Source organism: Lycium ferocissimum, chromosome 1 (genome assembly GCF_029784015.1).
Source record: "Lycium ferocissimum isolate CSIRO_LF1 chromosome 1, AGI_CSIRO_Lferr_CH_V1, whole genome shotgun sequence".
NCBI lineage: Eukaryota > Viridiplantae > Streptophyta > Magnoliopsida > Solanales > Solanaceae > Lycium > Lycium ferocissimum.
In genome coordinates, this window is record NC_081342.1 from 68,733,231 (window position 1) to 68,754,863 (window position 21,633).

The following is a 21,633-nucleotide window of genomic DNA, read 5'->3' on the forward strand; positions in this document are numbered from 1 at the left end:
AAGCTATTTAACTTTGTTTTTCCTTTATTCCGTCATGTCATTTATTTGTTACGTTTACTAAAATATACATATACATACATACATACATATATATATACATACATACATATATATATATATATATATATATATATATATACATATATACATACATACATATATATATATATATATATATATATATATATATATATATATATATATATATATATATATATATATATATATATATATATATATATATATATATATATGTATATGTTTTTCCGAAGATTAATGTCGTAAAAGAAAAAATAATATTAAATGGAGATCAAATAATAAATAAGGTAAGTTAGTCAAATTATAATTCTAATTGACGTTTCCTTAAAAAAAATGTGCAAAGGACAACGCGAATAAGTAAAAATGAGCTAAACCAAGAACATTCACCAAAAATTAAAAAATAGTAGTTCTTCGTTTAAACAAAATCAAATTTCTACTTTGTTTCGTTTTAAATATGTAAAATTAATTTAATAATTTTGAACTAGAATTATCCAAATCAAATTTGATAAAAAATAATAAGTATTGTTTAGGTCCAATCTACATACATTAACAATAGAATATCTTACCTTAAAATTATTCGAATTAAAATTCAAAGTATCAATCGACGCTTAAAACATTACTATTATTTTGTCTCAAAAAGAGGAAAATAATTTTTTTAAACAAGCCTTTTCTTTTAAAAAGTATTAATAAATTTTTGCAAACTTTATATTCGTAACAAACACTAATATAGTAAAGTTTTGGATACGAAAGACAAACTACAATGTCATATATTAATCGTGTATATATAATATATATATATATATATATATATATATATATATATATATATATATATATATAAAAACAATGCAAATTTATATATGTTTATTAGTAATATAAAATATATATATATATATTATCCTACCCAAACACAACTACATACATATAGATACACTATAATCCAAAGTGTTGGGCCGTGCGTAGCACGGGTACATGCCATCTAGTATTATAGTAAAACAAAGTACATAGCGTAACATAACGTAGATTACAATACTAAACACTGCTTGCCAGATATAGAATTACGGATGCAACTTCCTTACAGTTAATTTCGGAAACCTTGACGTTATAAATCATATATTACTCCCTCGGTCCCAATTTAAGTGAGCAGCGCGTGACCAGGCACATTTTTTAAAAAAGAAAGAAGAGTTTTTGAACTTTTAATCTAAAACATACCATGACACTTGTGTGCCTAAAAATTATTTCATTAACAGTAAAATAAAAAGTTTAATATTATATTATTTCTAAAATGATAATAACATTTTTTTTGGGACAGACTCCATGACACATAAATTGGACACTGCGAGTAGTAAATTAAAGTACTAACAGTAATAAAATACATTAAAAAGAAAATTGCAGTAATAGAATGAGAGGAAGATAAAGGAAAAGCAAGAAAACAACGTACCGACAGCATATTTATCTAGTCAAAATAGTGACATGTCAAATGAAATGAAAAGCGTATGAAATTTGAAAAGAAAACGACAGTATGTTTTTTAAACCATCAATATGTAATGTTCCATAATGAGAAGTAAAAGGCAACGGCAACCAACTTGAGGACCATCAAGAGCGAGAGCCCTCACGATCGTATGATGACTCTCACAATCACAGAGTTCATGTAGCGGACACGTAGATCAGCAATTGCGTGACCGAGCAGGATAATATTAAACAAAATAGCGCACTACCATAGATAAAAGTGAAACAATTGCGTGACCCCAAGTTACTCTGATAAAAGCATAATCATAACATCAAAACACCTTTTTTCTGGTCTTAGTAATAACACAAATAATTCTACATTCTTAATAAAACAACTAGGAGAGTAGAAGACACATCACTACACTTCTTTTCAGGTCTTAATAGTAGCACAAGTGACGCTACATTTTCAATAATTACTACTACAAGAGTAAGACTGACGAGCTTAAAGAGATGACAAGCTCACTGTGTAGCTTTCACGTCAACACTGGAATCGGGAGGGCACTCACCTGCCAAAAATAAAATGTTAATGATTCTAGCCACTTGTTGAAAAAAAAAAAAAAAAAAAAGGCAAAACAGGGCTGACCCAAAACAAATTTAAAACATCAATTTCTCATAATTTTTATGTATATAAAACAATTTGGCAGTTCTAACCTGCAGAAAGCAAACACCTAGAACCAGAAAATGTAAAAATTGCTCTCAAGAAAGACAAGTTGCAACGGCAAGGGTGTTGAATGTTTTAGGTATAACATTATTTGACGTGAAACAAAAACCCCGCCTACTAAAGTGTTTGCCAAAGTAAACTAATTAGGAAGGATATTGTCCCCGTTGACTCTCATTTGAACAATTTGAATAGAAAGGAAACAAGGGCTCACAAAGGGACATTAGGAACTTCTCCACTTCTTTTTACACTTTTCACTAAACATGGAACTTTTTCTAATGATTTAGATAACTCGATGCTCTTTCTGAAAAGCTACATTTTGTCCGACACATTCTGCTTTCTAAACAACTTGAATACGAGGTTCTCTCCTTGTTCATCATAAACCAATCAACCACAAAGGTAGGGATGCTCTTAATAGTGAATAGCCAAAATCCTTGTTGCTAAATAACTACAGATCAGCATTTTGAGCTTAAAGCTTTTTGGTGAAATGGACACATAATAGCAGCAACATAATTTTTAAAACATTAGCAATAAATGTTGGCATATGGAATATAAAGGGTCCAACGGAGTGAAATGGATAGTGATACCACGGACCTCAGGTTGGGCCAGTTGTATTTTTGTGTATCATGCATAGGCATAAATCCATGACTTGTATGCTAGAAAAACCATAGATCCCTCCCCCCAAAAAAAACATGCCAACGCAAGAAAAACCCCACAAGAGACAAGGAAATCCCAAGAGGACACAAATATTGGAAGTTCATACTAAGCATAGGCATGTATAAGCAATATAAGTAACAAGGGGAGTTATGAAAATTAATAAGTTTACCTTCATCACTGGATGTTTTCTTAAGCCTGCAAAATGAAAGAATTCTCTTTCCACTAATTCCCCAGTACCCCAATGCTTGAAATGTCTTTACAGCGTTGGGAGCATCAGAATCCCTGGCTCGAAAGGTGTTGTAACACCAGTATCCAGCAGCAAGTGAGGTGTTCACAGTCACATTTTCGACAAATTCGAATCTTTTATTCTAATAAAGAGAAGAAACCCAAATTACAAGGGCAGATAACTCTTTTTTTTCTCTCTAATAACCAAAAGGATAAATAGCGCTTTTGGTCCCTCAATTATATGTAGATTCTACTTTCCGTCCTTGTAAGATTTGACTAAGCTCATTTAACCTCCAATTACTTGAAACATGCACTTTTGATCCGTTTGCTTATGAATATTCACATATTTTCAGGATTATTAACCCTGCTGTGTTTAATTATCCATGTGCTATGTAAACTTGTATTGTTCCTCCATATTTCAGGGCATTATGTTTTTTTTTTCTGGAAAATGGTAATGTACCATATTTCAGGGCAGTATACTTCTAAATAGTTCAAATATAACACATTTCCTTCCTCAAATGGACCAAAAACACGCATTTTAATAATTGAAAGTTAAATGTGTCGAATCATATATCACAAGGACCAAAACTAGAATTTACCAATACCTGAATGACCAAAACTGCTATTATCCCTAACCAAAAAAGAACAAGTCAGTGCACTTACATTCTGCAAATTGTAAGCATCAATAGCTAGGCAGGAAATCTCATTAAACCTTGGGTCGTGCTCTTCACCCCCCCGGTGTGGAATAATTGGAGCTCCAATACTCACACCCCATTCCAAATCCAAAGTGATATCAAAACCCTAATTGCATAAACCAACAAGACAGATAAATCAAAAACTATAAAAAGCATCATACTAATAATGTAGGTAGCTACCTTGCTCTCATCAATACCATAAGTTATACAACGTTTGGTGGGTTTTTTGTCTTTCCACGTAAAAAAACAGCATTGCTAATACAATGTTTAATTCATGTTTCTCTCTTCCGCATAACTAATACAAGTATAAATCATGTAGAAACCTATGTATTATTTTATGCAGGCTAGAAGATAGAATAACTTATACATGAATAACTAATACTTGAATTACAATGAAGCAGAATGACTTTCGGACCTATAGAGTAAGAAAGATGGGCTGGTGCTTGCAATGGTTGTATCAAGTGCAGTTAGTGTAGTTCACACCTGTGGATAGTTGATTTACAGAAGAAGTACACAAGTTTCATTGGTTGTACCTGAACCCCTTAAGTTTGGTTTATTTATTTATGCAATTACCCCATTTTCCCTTGTAATAGTTATTATAGACCCCATAAGCTAGCTAGGGCTTCTCCCTTATATTCTGCTATGTAACCCTTTTAGAACTTATCAATTATCTATATGTAGTATAGCTTAGCTTAACTACTTTAGTTGTAGATTTTAGCTCAAAATCCATCCTGCAACATACTAATAACAGCATACATGCATAACTAAATCATGTATTACTGATACCTGCATAAACTCTAACCAAAACCAAACAACCCTTAATTGCCTAAACCAACAAGAAGGACAAATCAAATTTAAAAAAAAAAAAAAAAAAAGGTGCAAAAAGCACCATACGAATAACGTAGGTAGCTACCTCGCTCTCATCGATATAAATGTTTTTCTTTTCCGTATAACTAATACATATATAAATTATGAAGAAATATATATACTATTTTATGCAGGACAGAAGATAGAATAACTTATACATGAACAAGTAATACCCATATTACAAATATATGCATAACTAATACCGGCATACATGCATAACTACATCATGTATTAATAATATCTACATAACTCTAACCAGCTAACAAATGACCCCTAATAATTGCATAAACCAACAAGACACGACAAATCAAAAACGCAACAACATAGCGGGTGTGATCGCAGTGGGGTGCAGGGAGAACAAGAGGAGTGCACGTAGACCTTACCCCTACCTGGGCCGGAAACATGATAGGACTAACGTACCTCGCTCTCATCGATCTGTCTATTATACTCGTCCCGCATTTCTCGGGTCATCCTTTGGTTACCAGCATACATATCATCATCAGAATCATACTCTTCTGTTTCCACATTATTCTCCTTTGTATTTACACTAATTTCCTCTTCCAATTTTCGCTTCCCCTGACGAGCAATCTCTGCCATCCTTTTAGTCCTAACCCTAAACGCGCCTTTCCCCAAATTTATAAATATTGTTGCTTTCCCCCAATCTGCGAATTCAATTATTTAAGTGGCGTCTGATGTTGGCCCACGTAATAAGACTGGGTGCAGCAGATACATATAGTGGCCCAATTGACACGCCCAATTTAGCTGTGAAGGCGTTTGGCTGTGAAACCCAAATATTTTTCACTTTTTTTGGGGAATTTTAAAGTTGGAGTTGTGTTTGCTTATAGTTTTTGCAAGGAATATTTGATTGTTTGAATGTAGTGAAAGTGACTAAAGTGAAAAAAGGTGAAAATAAGATTTAGTTATTTTCTAAATTTCAAATACAACTTCACTCTTTTCATTTGTATTTCTAATGTATTCATTTGTATACAAGAAATAAAATTAACAAATTTCAAAATAAAAAAAAAATCCGAATTGTATGCAAAAAAAAAAGCTAAAAAAAAAATTCTCATGGCCAGGCGGGTCCATAATAATTTCAATAATATACAATCCAGCATAAAATAATACATTCACTTAGCCATATTTTTAATTCACATCCAGATAGCCAACTTTTTTTTTTTTTTTGCAATAGTGTTTATAAACACGATATATAATATTATACACTTACTACAAACAATGTGTAAACCTTGTATAAAAGTGTATAATAATGTATAAAAGGGCCATTTCGGGTAAATAACTTCTCCAAATAGACATACAATGTTATTTTTCCTATTATATACTAGTTGTATTTCTAATTTTCATGGTCATCGATTTCAAAATGAAGTCCATAATAATTTCAATAATATACAACCCAAATTTTTAATAGAAACATAGTACTTTTTTCGTTTCAAATTATCTGAAGGTGTTATTATTTGGGATGTCAAACTATTTTTGTTTGATTATTATTTTCTCAAACTTCTTTAAGATGCCTTGATATATTGTTTTCCCCAAATGTGTGAAATTTTTTGCGAATTCAATTATTTATGTGGCACGTGATGTCAGCCCGCATAATAATACCGCAGATGCAAATAGTGGCCCAATTGACACAGGCCCACTTCAGTTGTCAATATATATCTTTGGTACAAGATAGTAAAAAATTGGGAAAATTACGTGATATGGCAAACGTATAGACTGTATAAACAAAACGTAGCTTTAGTGTTAAAAATTTACGAAACATAGCTATTGCCAAATTAGTGCTGACACAACTCTTTCGCGCGATTTTCAGCTGATACAGCTGAATTGATACCCGTATGATACAACTCTTCTTCCTAATATAACAATTGTAACTACATTTCGTAAATATACTACTGTAGCTATGTTTGGTAATTACGTTGTATACTATACCTATTTATGAAATTTTCCTTATAAATTTCATGGCATGCTTTATTTGGGCATTGTCATTTAACTTGCACTCAATTTTTAGAATTAATTTACTTCAGATAAAATATTGTTGCCTCAAATTTCAGGTAATGACGGGAAAACATTTCTTTATCGTTGTTTCTTTCACTCCTTTGTTTCAATAAATATTTTTCATCCTATAAATGTATACAGTAAAAATCGGACATGTGATAGACCGATGAGATCAGAGATCGAGGGAAGAAAGAGAAAGTACGAGCAGGAAGACTTCTATTCCAACCGGAGGAGTGCTTGATTTGAAGAAGGCGAAGGAAACCGTTTGGTCCGGTTTCTCCCTAGCCGATTTGATCTTGGCCGTTGGTCCGGTTTATCGTGGCCGTTGGTCCAGGTGATCTGTTATACAATTACCATGCGTCAAGACCGTTCTGCCATATTGTACTGTCAATCGTACAGGTGTCAGACCGTATGACCAACCTTATCCTTTTTTAGGGTTTTTTTTTTTATTCAAAAGGGTTTTATGTTGTATGAGGCCCATAAGGCAAAACTATAAATAGGGGCCATTACCCTACTTTTAGGGGTTGGCTTCTTGAGATCTAGCACATTGTAATAGCAAAATATATAAAATCTCTCCCTCTCATTCTCTGATTTTGGTCCGGATTTATTGTGTTCTTTAGCTTTATTCAATCAAACAATACTCAATACATTATTTAATATATATATTTAGTGTAAACCATCGATTATTATTCACTTGCTCGTAACAAATCTAAATTCATTTTTTCCCAATCAAATAGATTAAAGCCCAACCACATATTCTATACCTCATATACAAATTCAATTGATTACCTAAATTCGGGATAAGCAATTTGGCGCCCACCGTAGGGCTAGGATAATAGTGGTCTTTGATCTTAGCTTCTGATCTCTTACCCGTCAGAATCGAAAAAATCTTTTGTTCGTCTCTGTGAAAACGCACCAAATGGCTAACAGTGGACAATCTGGTCACGTCAACAACAACGAGATAGTGGCCGAAAATGAAGACAGTGGGCCACGAGGATTACCAGCAAACCCCGCTGATCCGAACCCCGTTAATTCGAGGGAGGGCCTCAACCGACAAAACACCGTGAATCAGGAGAATGCCGTCCCGCCGGCCACCGATCCTTTAAATACTCACAATTCAATTACTTTGTCCCGAACTCAAGGTCGGAAAGTACCGAATACCCCGAATGATAATATTGACTTACGTTTAATTTTTGAAATGTTACAGGAAGAGAGAGCAGCGATTGCCAAACAAGGAATCGCAATAGCCCAGTTGTAAAACAAAAGTGATAAGACAACCCCGGAAAGGGCGAAAGGTGTTCTTTGAACCCAGAAGGGACGAGAGGCGGATGGTTGAGAGCAATGGGTCCGGAGCTGGTTCATCCACCGAAGTTCTGAGAATGCTTGAAACATTGGCGTAGCAAGTAGACTCGACCAAAAAGAGGGTGAAAACATATAACTCTCGGGTGGAACAAATCCCGAGGGCTCCGCCTATTCTGAAAGGACTAGATTCGAAGAGGTATATTCAAAGGCCTTTTCCTCCGAGTGCGGCCCCGAAATTAATCCCGAAGAGGTTTAAGATGCGGAATATCCAGAAATATGGCGGCACAACGGACCCTCAGGAACACATGACTTCATACACCTGCGCTACAAAAGGTAATGATATGGAAGAAGATGAAATCGAATCCGTGTTGCTGAAGAAGTTCGGGGAAACTCTGTCAAAGGAAGCACTGAATTGGTACGATCATCTGCCCAAGCATTCAATCACTTCTTTCGAAATGCTCGCCGATGCGTTCGTAAAAGCACACGCTGGTGCCAAAAAGGTGCAGGCCCGTAAGGCGGATATTTTCCACATAGCCCAAAGGGATGACGAGCTATTGCGTGAATTTGTCAACCGATTCCAAAGGGAATGAATGGAGCTCCCTCCGGTTCAGGAGGAATGGGCTGCACAAGCTTTCACCAAAGGACTGAATCCTCGGAGCTCGACGGCCTCATTCAAACTAAAGGAAAACTTGCTGGAATACGAGGTTGTAACCTGGGCAGATGTCCATAATCAATACGAGTCAAAGATCCGGGTAGAGGATGACCAACTCGAGCTTCCCCGAGGCCCGTAAATATAAACAAAAGCTCGGAAAGATTGCGAAAGAATTATGAACCGGAGGCCAGACCATCGAGGGAAAGGTATCGGCCATACTCTCATTCGGAAAAATCAAGCTTTAGGTCGGAAAAATCTAGGTTTGGCCCGAGTCATTTCTCCGGGCGAGGTGATAAACGGGCTGAGCGCCCATCCAGCAGTTGAGGTCTCTCATTCAGGAGCGATGCCAGAAGCTCGGCCGACAACAAAGACTTGCCGAGGATATCGAAGTACAACTTCAACGTCAACACTTCGGACCTCGTCTCAACTATTGGTCGTATCGCAGATGTAAGATGGCCGAGACCACTATGGTCAGACCCTGGCCAACGGACCCAGCCCCGTGGGCCATGACTAGTGCCTGAGTTGGACACTCATACATACTCACTTACCAAATCGGACTTATTCATATTCAGCGTACATCGACTTACACAGATACAAAGGGCAGATGTCGTCTTAAGCGGTCACATATAACAAACATATTATACGGAAGCCACCAAGGCTGTCGTAAAACATATCGTCCAAAACATATACGTACGTCTACATACATACTAGCCGTTAAGGCTGTCATAACAAATAGAACCACTTAGACGCAAGCCACACAGACATAACTGAACTATAATGACCCATGACCCACATACATGTTTACAGGCCTCTAACAAACACAACAGAATCATATGACGGGACAGGGCCCTGTCGTACCCCTGAATATACACATACATATATACAACGGAAGAGTATGTACCAAAATGTAGGCTCCAGAACAAGGGAGCACTCCAAAGCAGCAGAGTGGATAGACTAAGTTGTCGGGTCACTCACGTGAACGTCTGTACCTGCGGGCATGAAACGCAGCCCCCGAAGAAGAGGGGGTCAGTACGGAATATGTACCGAGTATGTAAGGCATGAAGTATAGTACAGGGGATCATAGCCAAAATAGAAACTCACCAGGACCAGTATGACTGTGAAAATCATCAATACGTTTCCTTTATGAAATAAAGTCGTGCATTTCAAATCATGTATCATACACATATATACATATATAACGTGTCCCGGCCCTCTAGTGAGGGACTCGGTGGATAGAATTATGCATGTCAACATCATATACCATATATACATATAACGTGTCCCGGCCCTCCATTGAGGGACTCGGTGGATAGAATCATGCATGTCAATATCATATATCATGTATGCATAACGTGTCCCGGCCCTCTACTGCGGGTCTCGGTGAATGAAGTCATCATGTGCCATCCTGGCTGCCATCCCTGTATCATCATATCATCATATACAGATACATATAACGTGTCCCGGCCCGCAAGTGAGAGGGACTCGGTGAACAATGCAGTGGAGTATGCACGAGAACATATCTGGCCGGGCTCGGTGAAGGACATGCGAGGCTTGCACGAACGAGGTAGTGCGAAACCATATGCACATAAATCAAGACTCGATAGACAAGTATACTTACCGACACCTGAAGGCTCAGACACAAGTTTCGGGTCAATCCGACTTAGTATAAGAAAGTTATGAGCGGTTGAAGTACAGAACCTTACGAACGTTTCAGAAGCCATTTTTGGAAAATCAAAGCAACAATCATATCAAGTACCTTTCGGATATCGTTATGGATCAAATCAAATATAGCTTTTGGAACCATATGTACATATCAAAATATATCAAAGACTCAATGGAAGGATCGAACGTGCTAGCATTTGAAGGTCAAAACTGTAGTCATATCAATTTATCTTTCGAATGCCATTCGGAAACATATCAAACAAAATTTTGGACATCATAGATACGCATCAAAGCCATATGAAATAACTTACGGAAGTCAAGAATGTTAGCCATCCTAGTGGCTCTAAGAATAGGAATTTCTTTGAAATCATACATATGCGTCATTTGCTCGTTTCATAAAGATCATGCCAAAAGAAAGAAAGGGTAAGCCTTACATACCTTGCCCGCTTTCTAAGCTAATCCGAACTTAAGTCTTTGGCTTCGCAAGATCTACAACAATATTCATATATACCAAACATTAGCCATAAGCGCTTAAGAGTCCAATTCTAAACCAACACTTTATTTACAGAAATTTCGGCAGCATTTCCCCTGTAAATACAACACCCCCAAAAATTTAACTCGGCCAAACATACAACAATAAATCCGAGAATTCAACTCGGCCAATTTACTAACAACAATACCAACAGTCATTCTAACAATATCAACAATCAATTCAAAACGCATTCCGACGTTAGCCATTTTGTTCTACAATTTCGACGGCGTTTCACTTATGTTCAACTCACCATTGCTCACATATTCAAGTATTAATCCGAAACCATTAAAACAACATTCAAGAACACTTCAACAATCCGCTCTACATTCCAAACGGCCAAACCAACCTACTACCCGAAACCTTCCTAATTCAACAAGAACAATAACAACACATTTCCTTCTTCTAAATTCATGAATTACACCAACAATTCACACACTAACAATATTATTTTCCATAAATACAAGAAGACTATGTTCAAATCACATTAACTTCTAAAATAACTCTCCAACCATTACAATTTCACCAGAATCATCAAACTTTCATTATCAACATAGCATCCACAATAACAACAACCAAAACACTAGATAAAATAATTGAGTCATTATTCCTACACACACACACATATGCACGGCTACAACATGCATCCATATTTTCATGAATTTCACCCATTTTTACATACTACAACATACACAACCATCCATAACATATAAAAGAAGATTAATTCTTACCTTTTTCCTTAACTTCTCACTTAGTTATGATTATGAACTTGCAACAAAGAGAAGTCTTCTTGCTCCACCAATTATACCACGTTAAAGAGGACCTTCAAATTAGTAGGAATGCTTGAAGAAAATAATTTTTGATCAAATTTTTCAAGGTTCTTGTTTGGTTGGGGTATGGCCAAATGGCCTTTTATTTTTGGTCTTCTTTCCAAGTTTCTTGATTTTTCTAAAGATGAAGATGAAAATATGACCAATTGGTCATCTAATTATACACATGGATAATTCATTTATTTGGGCCAAAGCCCACCCCATAGTGCACGGCCACATGGGCCTTTTTATTCAAGACCATTTTTTTTTTGTTTTGGAATTCATGAAAAATTATCTTCCTAATTCCGAATTTGCCCGTAGCCTTTCTCAATATTTCCATGAGCCATCTTGTGAATTTTCCTTTTTACCCCTAGCCATTCTTAACATTTCCACATCAATAATTTTCATAACCAACTTATGTGTGCTAAACAAATTCAAAATATAACCTTGTCCTTAACTTCCCGCGATTATCTTGAATTATCCAAATATACAAAATGCGGGATATAACATCCTCCCCCCCTTTAGAACATTCGTCCTCGAATGTTGAACTGGCCTCATGGTGTATTATATACTTCGGGGAGGTCTCCTTTATAGTTGTCACGTACGATCATTTAACATATCCGTTCTAGAAGCTTAGATTTCCTGTGGGCGTAGAAAATAAATAGGGGTACTCCCATTTCACCTCTTCTTCGGCTTCCCAGGTCGTCTTATTGCTTTTAATTCAGGTGGTAACTCTGAATCATGGGTGACTTTGCCAATAATACGGACAATTTGATAAGTTCTACTATATCTTGGATTGAGCTTTCCCTTCCTGCCGAATCTTATTATACCTTCCATGGGTGACATCTTTAGGAGTAGCCATTCGCCAATCTGGGACTCTAAGTGTCGACGTCAATTTTTGGCCTGTAAGTGTTCTTCTTCTCTCGCTCTTTGTTGTCTTGCTAATGGGCAATTACCTTGCTTATATATGGCATATTCTGTGTGTTTATCTCTTCGGTATCCCTTTCGGGCTTTCCCTCTTAATTTTACATTCTAAGTGTTTATCTAAGCATGACTTTGTCGCTAACGAACATAATGGTTATGTTCCTTCCCAAGGCCAGTTATATCAGTATCCAAAACTTATATACATGATATTGCTTTGCCATTTCTCATCCTTCGCAGTCCAACTATACTCATGACAACTTATGATTCGAGCTTAGTTAATTTCTTAATTCGCAACATCTTTGGGTTCTTGCCGCAACTTTTTCCTCGTTTCCTTTCCTCACATTCCTCGATGCCAGTATACTTGTCTGTAACTTCCTTGGATTAGTGATCGCGCCATTAATCGTTATTCCTTATTGGTTCTCCGGCGTGGACTTCTTATAATTATAATTGGGCATGGCTTCACATTAGCGGTTTATGTAATTCCTTAGCATAGGTTCTCATGTTCAACATAGTTAGCAGTCCATGAACTATTTTCTACCATCCGGTGGACTCTTTTATTTTCCATTCATAAGAGCAGCGTTCTTCCTTTCTTGAGAAATTACCAACTACCGACCGTCGTTACTTCGTTATAACAGTCGTCATCCGAAATGTCCCTTGGATTTATTATCCTCTTTATTCTCCTTTGTGGATTTAGCCTGTATACCTTTCTTGCTCTCTTAATCGCCCTCTTCTGGAACTCAGATCATCATAATTCGTTTCGAATCTAGTATGTTCTCCCCCCCCCCCCTTTATTAAGAGGGTCCATATACGTCTATGCCCTTTAAATAACCATCGCTTTCCGCGATCCTCTTACAATTGCAGTTCCTTCATCGTGGATTTTGTCCTGTCTATCTCCTTGTTAACTACGTTCTCGTATTTAATCGGAATATTCATAAGGGCATCCATTTCTGACGCTTACTTTTTCTATTTTAACATACCTCTGTCCTTTATGTCTAACAGTGTCATTACCCTTTTGGTGCGTATCCGTTTCCAGTTACTTTTTTTTTTCAACCACTCTCTTTTTCCTTCAATTAAGTCATCAGTATCCTTAATCTCTTCCTTGGGGAATAGCTTTCTTCTCTTATTGTTTGTAGCATCGGCTCTGAAGTTCGTAAGATATAACTTTTATACGCGCAAATCGGTTCCATTCTTAAGTCACCCTCCAGAAGGCTTCTCTATGTTCAAATCAACTATACCAACATGGTAAGCGGAATTATCCTTTTATAATTATATCCTTCCACGATAGAGGATTCGGCCAGGCTGTCTTTTCCTTCAAGCCCGTTCCTTATCTTTCGTCCTATTTTCTTTGTATAATCGAACTTCCTGGTCTTCACATGACTTCTTATTCCATGTCATGGGTTTCCTAGTCGAATGCGTCAACTTATTATCTTAGTCCTTCCTTTGATAAGTAATCAGTCGGCTATCGCCAACTTATTAAAATAACCTCCGTACTTCCATATGCTTGTCCTATTTCCACCGTTAACCTTCCTCAAGTTTGTTTCTCTTTTTGTCCTATACTATCACATTCTAGTTCTTTTACAGACCTGTCCCTTAAATTTCGGTGCAAATAGTTTCATGCTTTGCCCGTCGGCTCTTTTGGAGGCTTTGCTCAACCATGTTTCTTACCTTTCACTTTTTCCGACATTTTGATCTCCTTACCTTCCATTTACTCACTCTCTTTCCTTTCCAAATATCGTTGTATCAGAAATTTCCAATCTTACCTGTAGTGAAATCAATATCAGTCTATTTCATAGCATCTATACCATACCTTTCACTTTGTCTCTTAAATTCCGTCCAGTTAATGTCTTCCATACGTCGCAACATTGGTTGCTAGGTTTCACCTATCGATCGATATAGTCATAAATGAGATGTCATATGTATACATATACATTTACTACCACTTCGCTTACAAAATATTTTCAAACGCTATTCAAACTTACTCTGATTCCAGAACTGCGTTGCGCTTTCTTCCTTTTCACCAGTCTAGTCCGTCTCAGCCTACGCGACCTCTATAAGGTTTCTAACCACTCCACATACTCTATTTTCTTTAGGTTGCCCTAATTTCACATTCGTCTCCGATATCTACATTTATGGAAATTTTAGTACACTTCCCAGGGGGTCACCCATCCCAAAATTGCTCTGGCCCTAGCACGCTTAACCTCGAAACGTTAATGCATTTCGATGCGTTAATCTTTGGTATAATTGCATTCACTTTCCCGGACGACCTTTATCACGTAATCTAGGGCAAGTCGGGGTCTTAACAACTTTCAAAAGGTTCTCGTAACGTATCTCACTCCGATCTAGAGAGGGTCTTTTACCTTTTTGCTTATACAATTACCGTGTTAGCCTTCTAAATTCTCACTATTCACCTTTCATCCATATGTATAGCTACCTCAAACGGTCCTATCAATTCGGGTTTTTATCCCGATTCTACTAGTAACCGAGGGAATATATCTATCAATACATATACATTTCGGAAGAAGATAAATAGTATACCTGTAATTACATTTGGTGACGCCTTCTGATCCTGCCGGCTAGCCAAAGCATATATGCGGTTCGAAGGACCGCTAAAACCGGGAGCTCCGCCACGGCCTCTACCGCGGCCCGTTGGTGTCGGCATACCCTGCCCCGTAGGGAGCATGGCTACAGAAGGAGAAGATAAATCAGCAACTGACCCGGTGGGCTGGGCTGAACCACCTGGACTACCCCTAAATGGGCACTCCCTCATAACATGGCCCTGACGGCCACAAGAAAAACAAGCACCGGTGGCGAGACGACATTCCCCCGGGTGGCGCCTGCCGCACCGAGGACACTGAGGCATAGATGGCCTCGTCTGACTGAACCCTCTGCTTTGCTGCGAACCCGAGGCCCTGGAGCTTTGACCCACTCCTGAATATCCTGTATTATCAAATCTCTTACCAGTAGATTGTGGGGGTACACTCCGTGCTGGCTGAGAAGGATGTCTGCTATACTGCTGCTGAGGCTGGCCGCCTCGAGACTCCCCAAAATATCCAGCTGATCTAGCCCTCTTGGGCTGCCTCCTATCACGATCTCTGTCGGGCTGGCGCCCTCTATGGCGATCCTCCATTCCTTGCGCATATGCCTGCACCTAAGCAATATCCATCCCGGACTGAGATGCCATCGCCATACAGCTATCAATCAGGTAATCATCCAACCCCATCACATATCGGTGCATCCTGTCAGTCATATCGGCTACAATAGTAGGTGCATATCTGGCTAGGGAGTCAAACTCTAGGCTGTACTCTCGAACACTCCTGCCCCTCTATCTCAGCTGTAGAAATCTGTCAACCCTAGCTCGCCGCACCTCAGGAGGCAGGAAGTGACCAAGAAAGGCTGCTGTAAACTCATCCCACACGGCTGGGGGAGCATCTTCACCCCTAGACAGCTCCCAGGACTCATACTAATTAACCGCTATATCACGCAATCGATACGAAGCCAACTCGACAGACTCGGTCTCAGAAGCTCTGACTAATCTCAGCGTACGCTGCATCTGTCGAATAAAGTCCTGGGGATCCTCCTCGGGCTTTGACCCGTAGAACTCTGGGAGATTACAAGTCAAAAAGTCACGAACTCTAAAGCTGTCATATCTATCCACATCATCACCCTACCCGCGTCCTGCGAGCTCGTTTCTCGCGCTAATTCGTCGACAACTATACGACATCTCTTATTGCCCTATCCTCCGCCCCTAGCTGAGGAGCTGGAGGTTCGGGCGCTGGAGCCTCTGGAGCTAATGGTGGAGCCGCCTTCTGATCCATAGTGGCAGTGGCTGCTGCTCTAGGCTCCTCTGATAATGGTGCCGTAGGCGAGCTCGACGGCGGGGCATAGTCCGGGCACGGTGCCCCGGTAACTCTCTCGGGCACGGCTAGTCTCTCAGCTAGCCGCTGATATGCCCGTACGGGCGGTGTCGCTTTTCTCGGAGGCATCGCTGAAAACATAACATTTCGTCAGAAAGGAACCATTCTAATAATATAGCTCTATTGCATGATCTAAGATCGAAAGAAAAGGTAACACCCTAAATTTCTTGTAGCCTCCTGTTTATAGATGTGGTGCACCACACACCGATAAACAAGACTCTACTAGACACGGCCTGTAGACATTCCGAGGACAAACTGCTCTGATACCACTTTTGTCACGACCCAGCCCCATGGGCCATGACTAGTGCCCGAGTTGGACACTCATACATACTCACTTACCAAATCGGACTTATTCATATTCAGCGTATATCGACTTACACAGATACGAAGGGCAGATGTCTTCTTAAGCGGTCACCTATAATAAACATATTATACGGAAGCCACCAAGGCTATCGTAAAACATATCGTCCAAAACATATACGTACGTATACATACATACTAGCCGTTAAGGCTGTCATAACAAATAGAACCGCTTAGACGCAAACCACACAGACATAACTGAACCATAATGACCCATGACCCACATACATGTCTACAGGCCTCTAACAAACACAACAGAATCATATGACGGGACAGGGCCCCGCCGTACCCCTGAATATACACATACATATATACAACGGAAGAGTCTATACCAAAATGTAGGCTCCAGAACAAGGGAGCACTCCAAAGCAGCAGAGTGGATAGCCTAAGCTGTCGGGTCACTCACGTGAACGTCTGTACCTGCGGGCATGAAATGCAGCCCCCGAAGAAGAGGGGTCAGTACGGAAAATGTACCGAGTATGTAAGGCATGAAGTACAGTACAGGGGATCATAGTCAAAATAGAAACTCACCAGAACCGGTATGACTGGGAAAATCATCAATATATTTTCTTTATGAAATAAAGACGTGTATTTCAAATCATGAATCATACAAATATATATAGGTACACATATAACGTGTCCCGGCCCTTTATTGAGGGACTCGGTGGATAAGACCATATGCATGTCAACATCATATATCACATATGCATAACGTGTCCCGGCCCTCCATTGAGGGACTCGGTGGATAGAATCATGCATGTCAATATCATATATCATGTATGCATAACGTGTCCCGGCCCTTTACTGTGGGTCTCGGTGAATGAAGTCATCATGTGCCATCCTGGCTGCCATCCCCGTATCATCATATCATCATATACAGATACATATAACGTGTCCCGGCCCGCAAGTGAGAGGGACTCGGTGAACAATGCAGTGGAGTAGGCACGAGAACATATCCTGGCCCGGGCTCAGTGAAGGACATACTAAGGCTTGCACGAACAGAGTAGTGAGAAACCATATGCACATAAATCAAGACTCGATAGACAAGTATACTTACCGACACCTGAAGGCTCAGACACAAGTTTCGGGTCAATCCGACTTAGTATAAGAAAGTTATGAGTGGTTGAAGTACAGAACCTTACGAACGTTTCAGAAGCCATTTTTGGAAAATCAAAGCAACAATCATATCAAGTACTTTTCGGATATCGTTATGGATCAAATCAAATATAGCTTTTGGAACCATATGTACATATCAAAATATATCAAAGACTCAATGGAAGGATCGAACGTGCTAGCATTTGAAGGTCAAAACTGTAGTCATATCAATTTATCTTTCGAATGCCATTCGGAAACATATCAAACAAAAATTTGGACATCATAGATACGCATCAAAGACATATGAAATAACTTACGGAAGTCAAGAATGTTAGCTATCCTAGTGGCTCTAAGAATAGGATTTTCTTTGAAATCATACATATGCGTCATTTGCTCGTTTCATAAAGATCATGCCAAAAGAAAGAAAGGGTAAGCCTTACATACCTTGCTCGCTTTCTAAGCTAATCCGAACTTAAGTCTTTGGCTTCGCAAGATCTACAACAATATTAGTATATACCAAACATTAGCCATAAGCGCTTAGGAGTCCAATTCTAAACCAATACTTTATTTACAGAAATTTCGGCAACATTTCTCCTGTAAATACAACACCCCCGAGAATTCAACTCGGCCAAACATACAACAACAAATCCGAGAATTCAACTCGGCCAATTTACTAACAACAATATCAACAGTCATTCTAACAATATCAACAATCAATTCAAAACGCATTCCGACGTTAGCCATTTCGTTCTACAATTTTGACGGCGTTTCACTTATGTTCAACTCACCATTGCTCACATATTCAAGTATTAATCCGAAACCATTCAAACAACATTCAAGAACACTTCAACAATCCGCTCTACAGTCCAAACGGCCAAACCAACCTACTACCCGAAACCTTCCTAATTCAACAAGAACAATAAAAACACATTTCCTTCTTCCAAATTCATGAATTACACCAACAATTCACACACTAACAATATTATTTTTCATAAATACAAGAAGACTATTTTCAAATCACATTAACTTCTAAAATAACTCTCCAACCATTACAACTTCACTAGAATCATCAAACTTTCATTATCAACATAGCATCCACAACAACAACAACCAAAACACTAGATAAAATAACGGAGTCATTATTCCTACACACACACATATGCACGGCTACAACATGCATCCATATTTTCATGAATTTCACCCATTTTTACATACTACAACATACACAACCATCCACAACATAAAAAGAAGATTAATTCTTACCTTTTTCCTTAACTTCTCACTTAGTTATGATTGTGAACTTGCAACAAAGAGAAGTCTTCTTGCTACAACAATTATACCACGTTAAAGAGGACCTTCAAATTAGTAAGAATGCTTGAAGAAAATAATTTTTGATCAAATTTTTCAAGGTTCTTGTTTGGTTGGGGTATGGCCGAATGGCCTTTTATTTTTGGTCTTCTCTCCAAGTTTCTTGATTTTTCTAAAGATGAAGATGAAAATATGACCAATTGGTCATCTAATTATACACATGGATAATTCATTTATTTGGGCCAAAGCTCACCCCATAGTGCACGGCCACATGGGCCTTTTTATTCAAAACCATCTTTTTTTTTTTGTTTTGGAATTCATGAAAAATTATCTTCCTAATTCCGAATTTGCCCTTAGCCTTCCTCAATATTTCCATGAGCCATCTTGTGAATTTTTCTTTTTACCCCTAGCCATTCTTAACATTTCCACATCAATAATTTTCATAACCAACTTATGTGTGCTAAACAAAATCAAAATATAACCTTGTCCTTAACTTCCCGCGATTATCTTGAATTTTCCGAATGTACAAAATGCGGGATATAACATGAGCGTGATGTGTGAATATCATGGAACCCATGGGCACAGAACTGAGAATTGTCGCCAGCTAAGAGAGGAGGTGTCTTGGTTGCTAAAGAATGGCCATCTTCGAGAATCGCTAAGCGAACGAGCCAAAAGTCACTATAAGGAAAGGGGGTCTCATAAACGGGCCGAACCAGTAAAACCTCAGCATATAATCAACATGATAATTGGGGGTACCGATACCCCACGAGGGCCAGTGATAAAACGGACGAAATTTTCTATTGTGCGTGAAAAGCGCAGCTGGGACTACTTACCCGAGGGTTCCATCTCTTTCAGCAACGAGGATGCGTTAAGGCATCATTCAACCGCACAATGATGCGTTGGTAATCTCTATACTTATTTTTAAAACGCAAGTTAAACGTATTTTGATTGACCCAGATAGCTCGGCTAACATCTTCCGGTGGAGAGTGGTCGAACAGCTAAGGCTACTTGATCAGATCGTACCGGTAGCCCGAGTGCTCAGCGGGTTCAACATGGCAAGCGAAACCACAAAGGGGGAGATCTGTCTGTCGGTTAACCTTGATGGTACTATCTAGCAAACGGTGTTCTATATAATCGAAGGAGATATGAAGTATAATGCATTGCTGGGTAGACCTTGGATACATAGCATGAGGGCCGTGCCGTAGACATTACATCAGCTGCTAAAATTTTTGACCCTGGAGGGAATAAAAATCATCTGAGGTGTACAGCCCGCTGCAAGGGAGATGTTTGTGATTGAGGAAGCGACACCTCAGCCTAAAAAATCGAATCAAAATAAAGAAGATTTAACTAGTGAAAAGGACACCAAGTAGCAACTAAAGCACACGGGTTTAGATCCGAGATATGAAGAGGATGATTTCGGAGTACCTAGATCATTCATCATACCGGATGACTCGGATGCAACCAAGTCAACGGTAGAGGAGTTGGAGCAAATCACCTTGTTCGAATGTCTACCGGACAAAAAGGTATACCTGGGCACGGGGTTAACCTCGGAGCTCAGGAAAAGTTAATTAAATTTCTTATAGCTAATGCCAATTACTTCGCATGGTCCCATATAGATATGGCAGGTGTGCCACCAGAAGTGACAACTCACAAACTCAGCTTAGACGGGAGGTTTTCCTCGGTGAAGCAGAAGAGAAGACCCATGGCAGAGGCAAAACACGCCTTCGTAAATGATGAGGTAATGAAGCTTTTAAAAATAGGATCTATCCAGGAGGTAAAGTACTCGGACTGGCTAGCTAATGTAGTAGTGGTGCCGAAAAAAGGTAATAAATTTTGAATGTGCGTTGATTATAAGGATTTAAATAAAGTTTTCTCGATGCTTACTCCGAGTATAACTAAATCCGGATGCACCCGGAGGATCAAGAGAAAACATCCTTTATTACCCGATATGGGACTTACTGTTGCAATGTCATACCTTTTGAATTAAAAAATATCGGTGCAACTTACCAACACCTAGTTAATAGAATGTTCGAAGAACAAATAGGGAAAACAATAGAAGTTTATATTGGCGACATGGTGGTCAAGTCCCTGGAAATAGAGGACCATTTAAAACATTTGCAGGAAACGTTCGATTTACTCCGCAAGTATAACATGAAGCTTAACCCGAAAAAATATGCCTTTAATGTCCGGTCTGGTAAATTTTTGGGTTTCATGGTGTCAAACCGGGGGATTGAAATCAACCCGAATAAGATCAAAGCCATCAAGGATATTGAGATGGTGAATAACGTCAAAGGGGTACAGAGGCTTACCGGAAGGATAGCGACTCTGAGTTATTTCATATCGAGATCCTCGGATAAGAGTCACCGTTTTTTCTCCTTACTAAGGAAGAAAAACGGCTTCGTTTGCACTCCGGAGTGTCAA

The 21,633-nt window shown here is 38.7% G+C and overlaps 1 protein-coding gene and 2 long non-coding RNA genes across 3 annotated transcripts in view; 1 reads left to right on the top strand and 2 right to left on the bottom strand.

Annotated features, from left to right (window-relative positions):
* Positions 1–21,633, bottom strand: part of LOC132058567 (uncharacterized) — an 88,075-nt gene that overhangs the window by 42,565 nt on the left and 23,877 nt on the right. The window lies entirely within an intron of this gene.
* The window catches only part of LOC132058561 (uncharacterized), a 76,425-nt gene that overhangs the window by 23,131 nt on the left and 31,661 nt on the right, over positions 1–21,633 (top strand). The gene's annotated exons all lie outside the window — the stretch shown is intronic.
* LOC132058550 (uncharacterized) lies at positions 1,816–5,400 on the bottom strand. Its single transcript, XM_059451018.1, has 3 exons — positions 5,071–5,400; positions 3,752–3,889; positions 1,816–3,231 (listed from the first exon to the last, which is right to left on the bottom strand). Exons 1-3 carry the CDS (start codon positions 5,245–5,247, stop codon positions 2,863–2,865), a joined length of 684 nt encoding a protein of 227 aa, XP_059307001.1. The 5' UTR covers positions 5,248–5,400; the 3' UTR covers positions 1,816–2,862.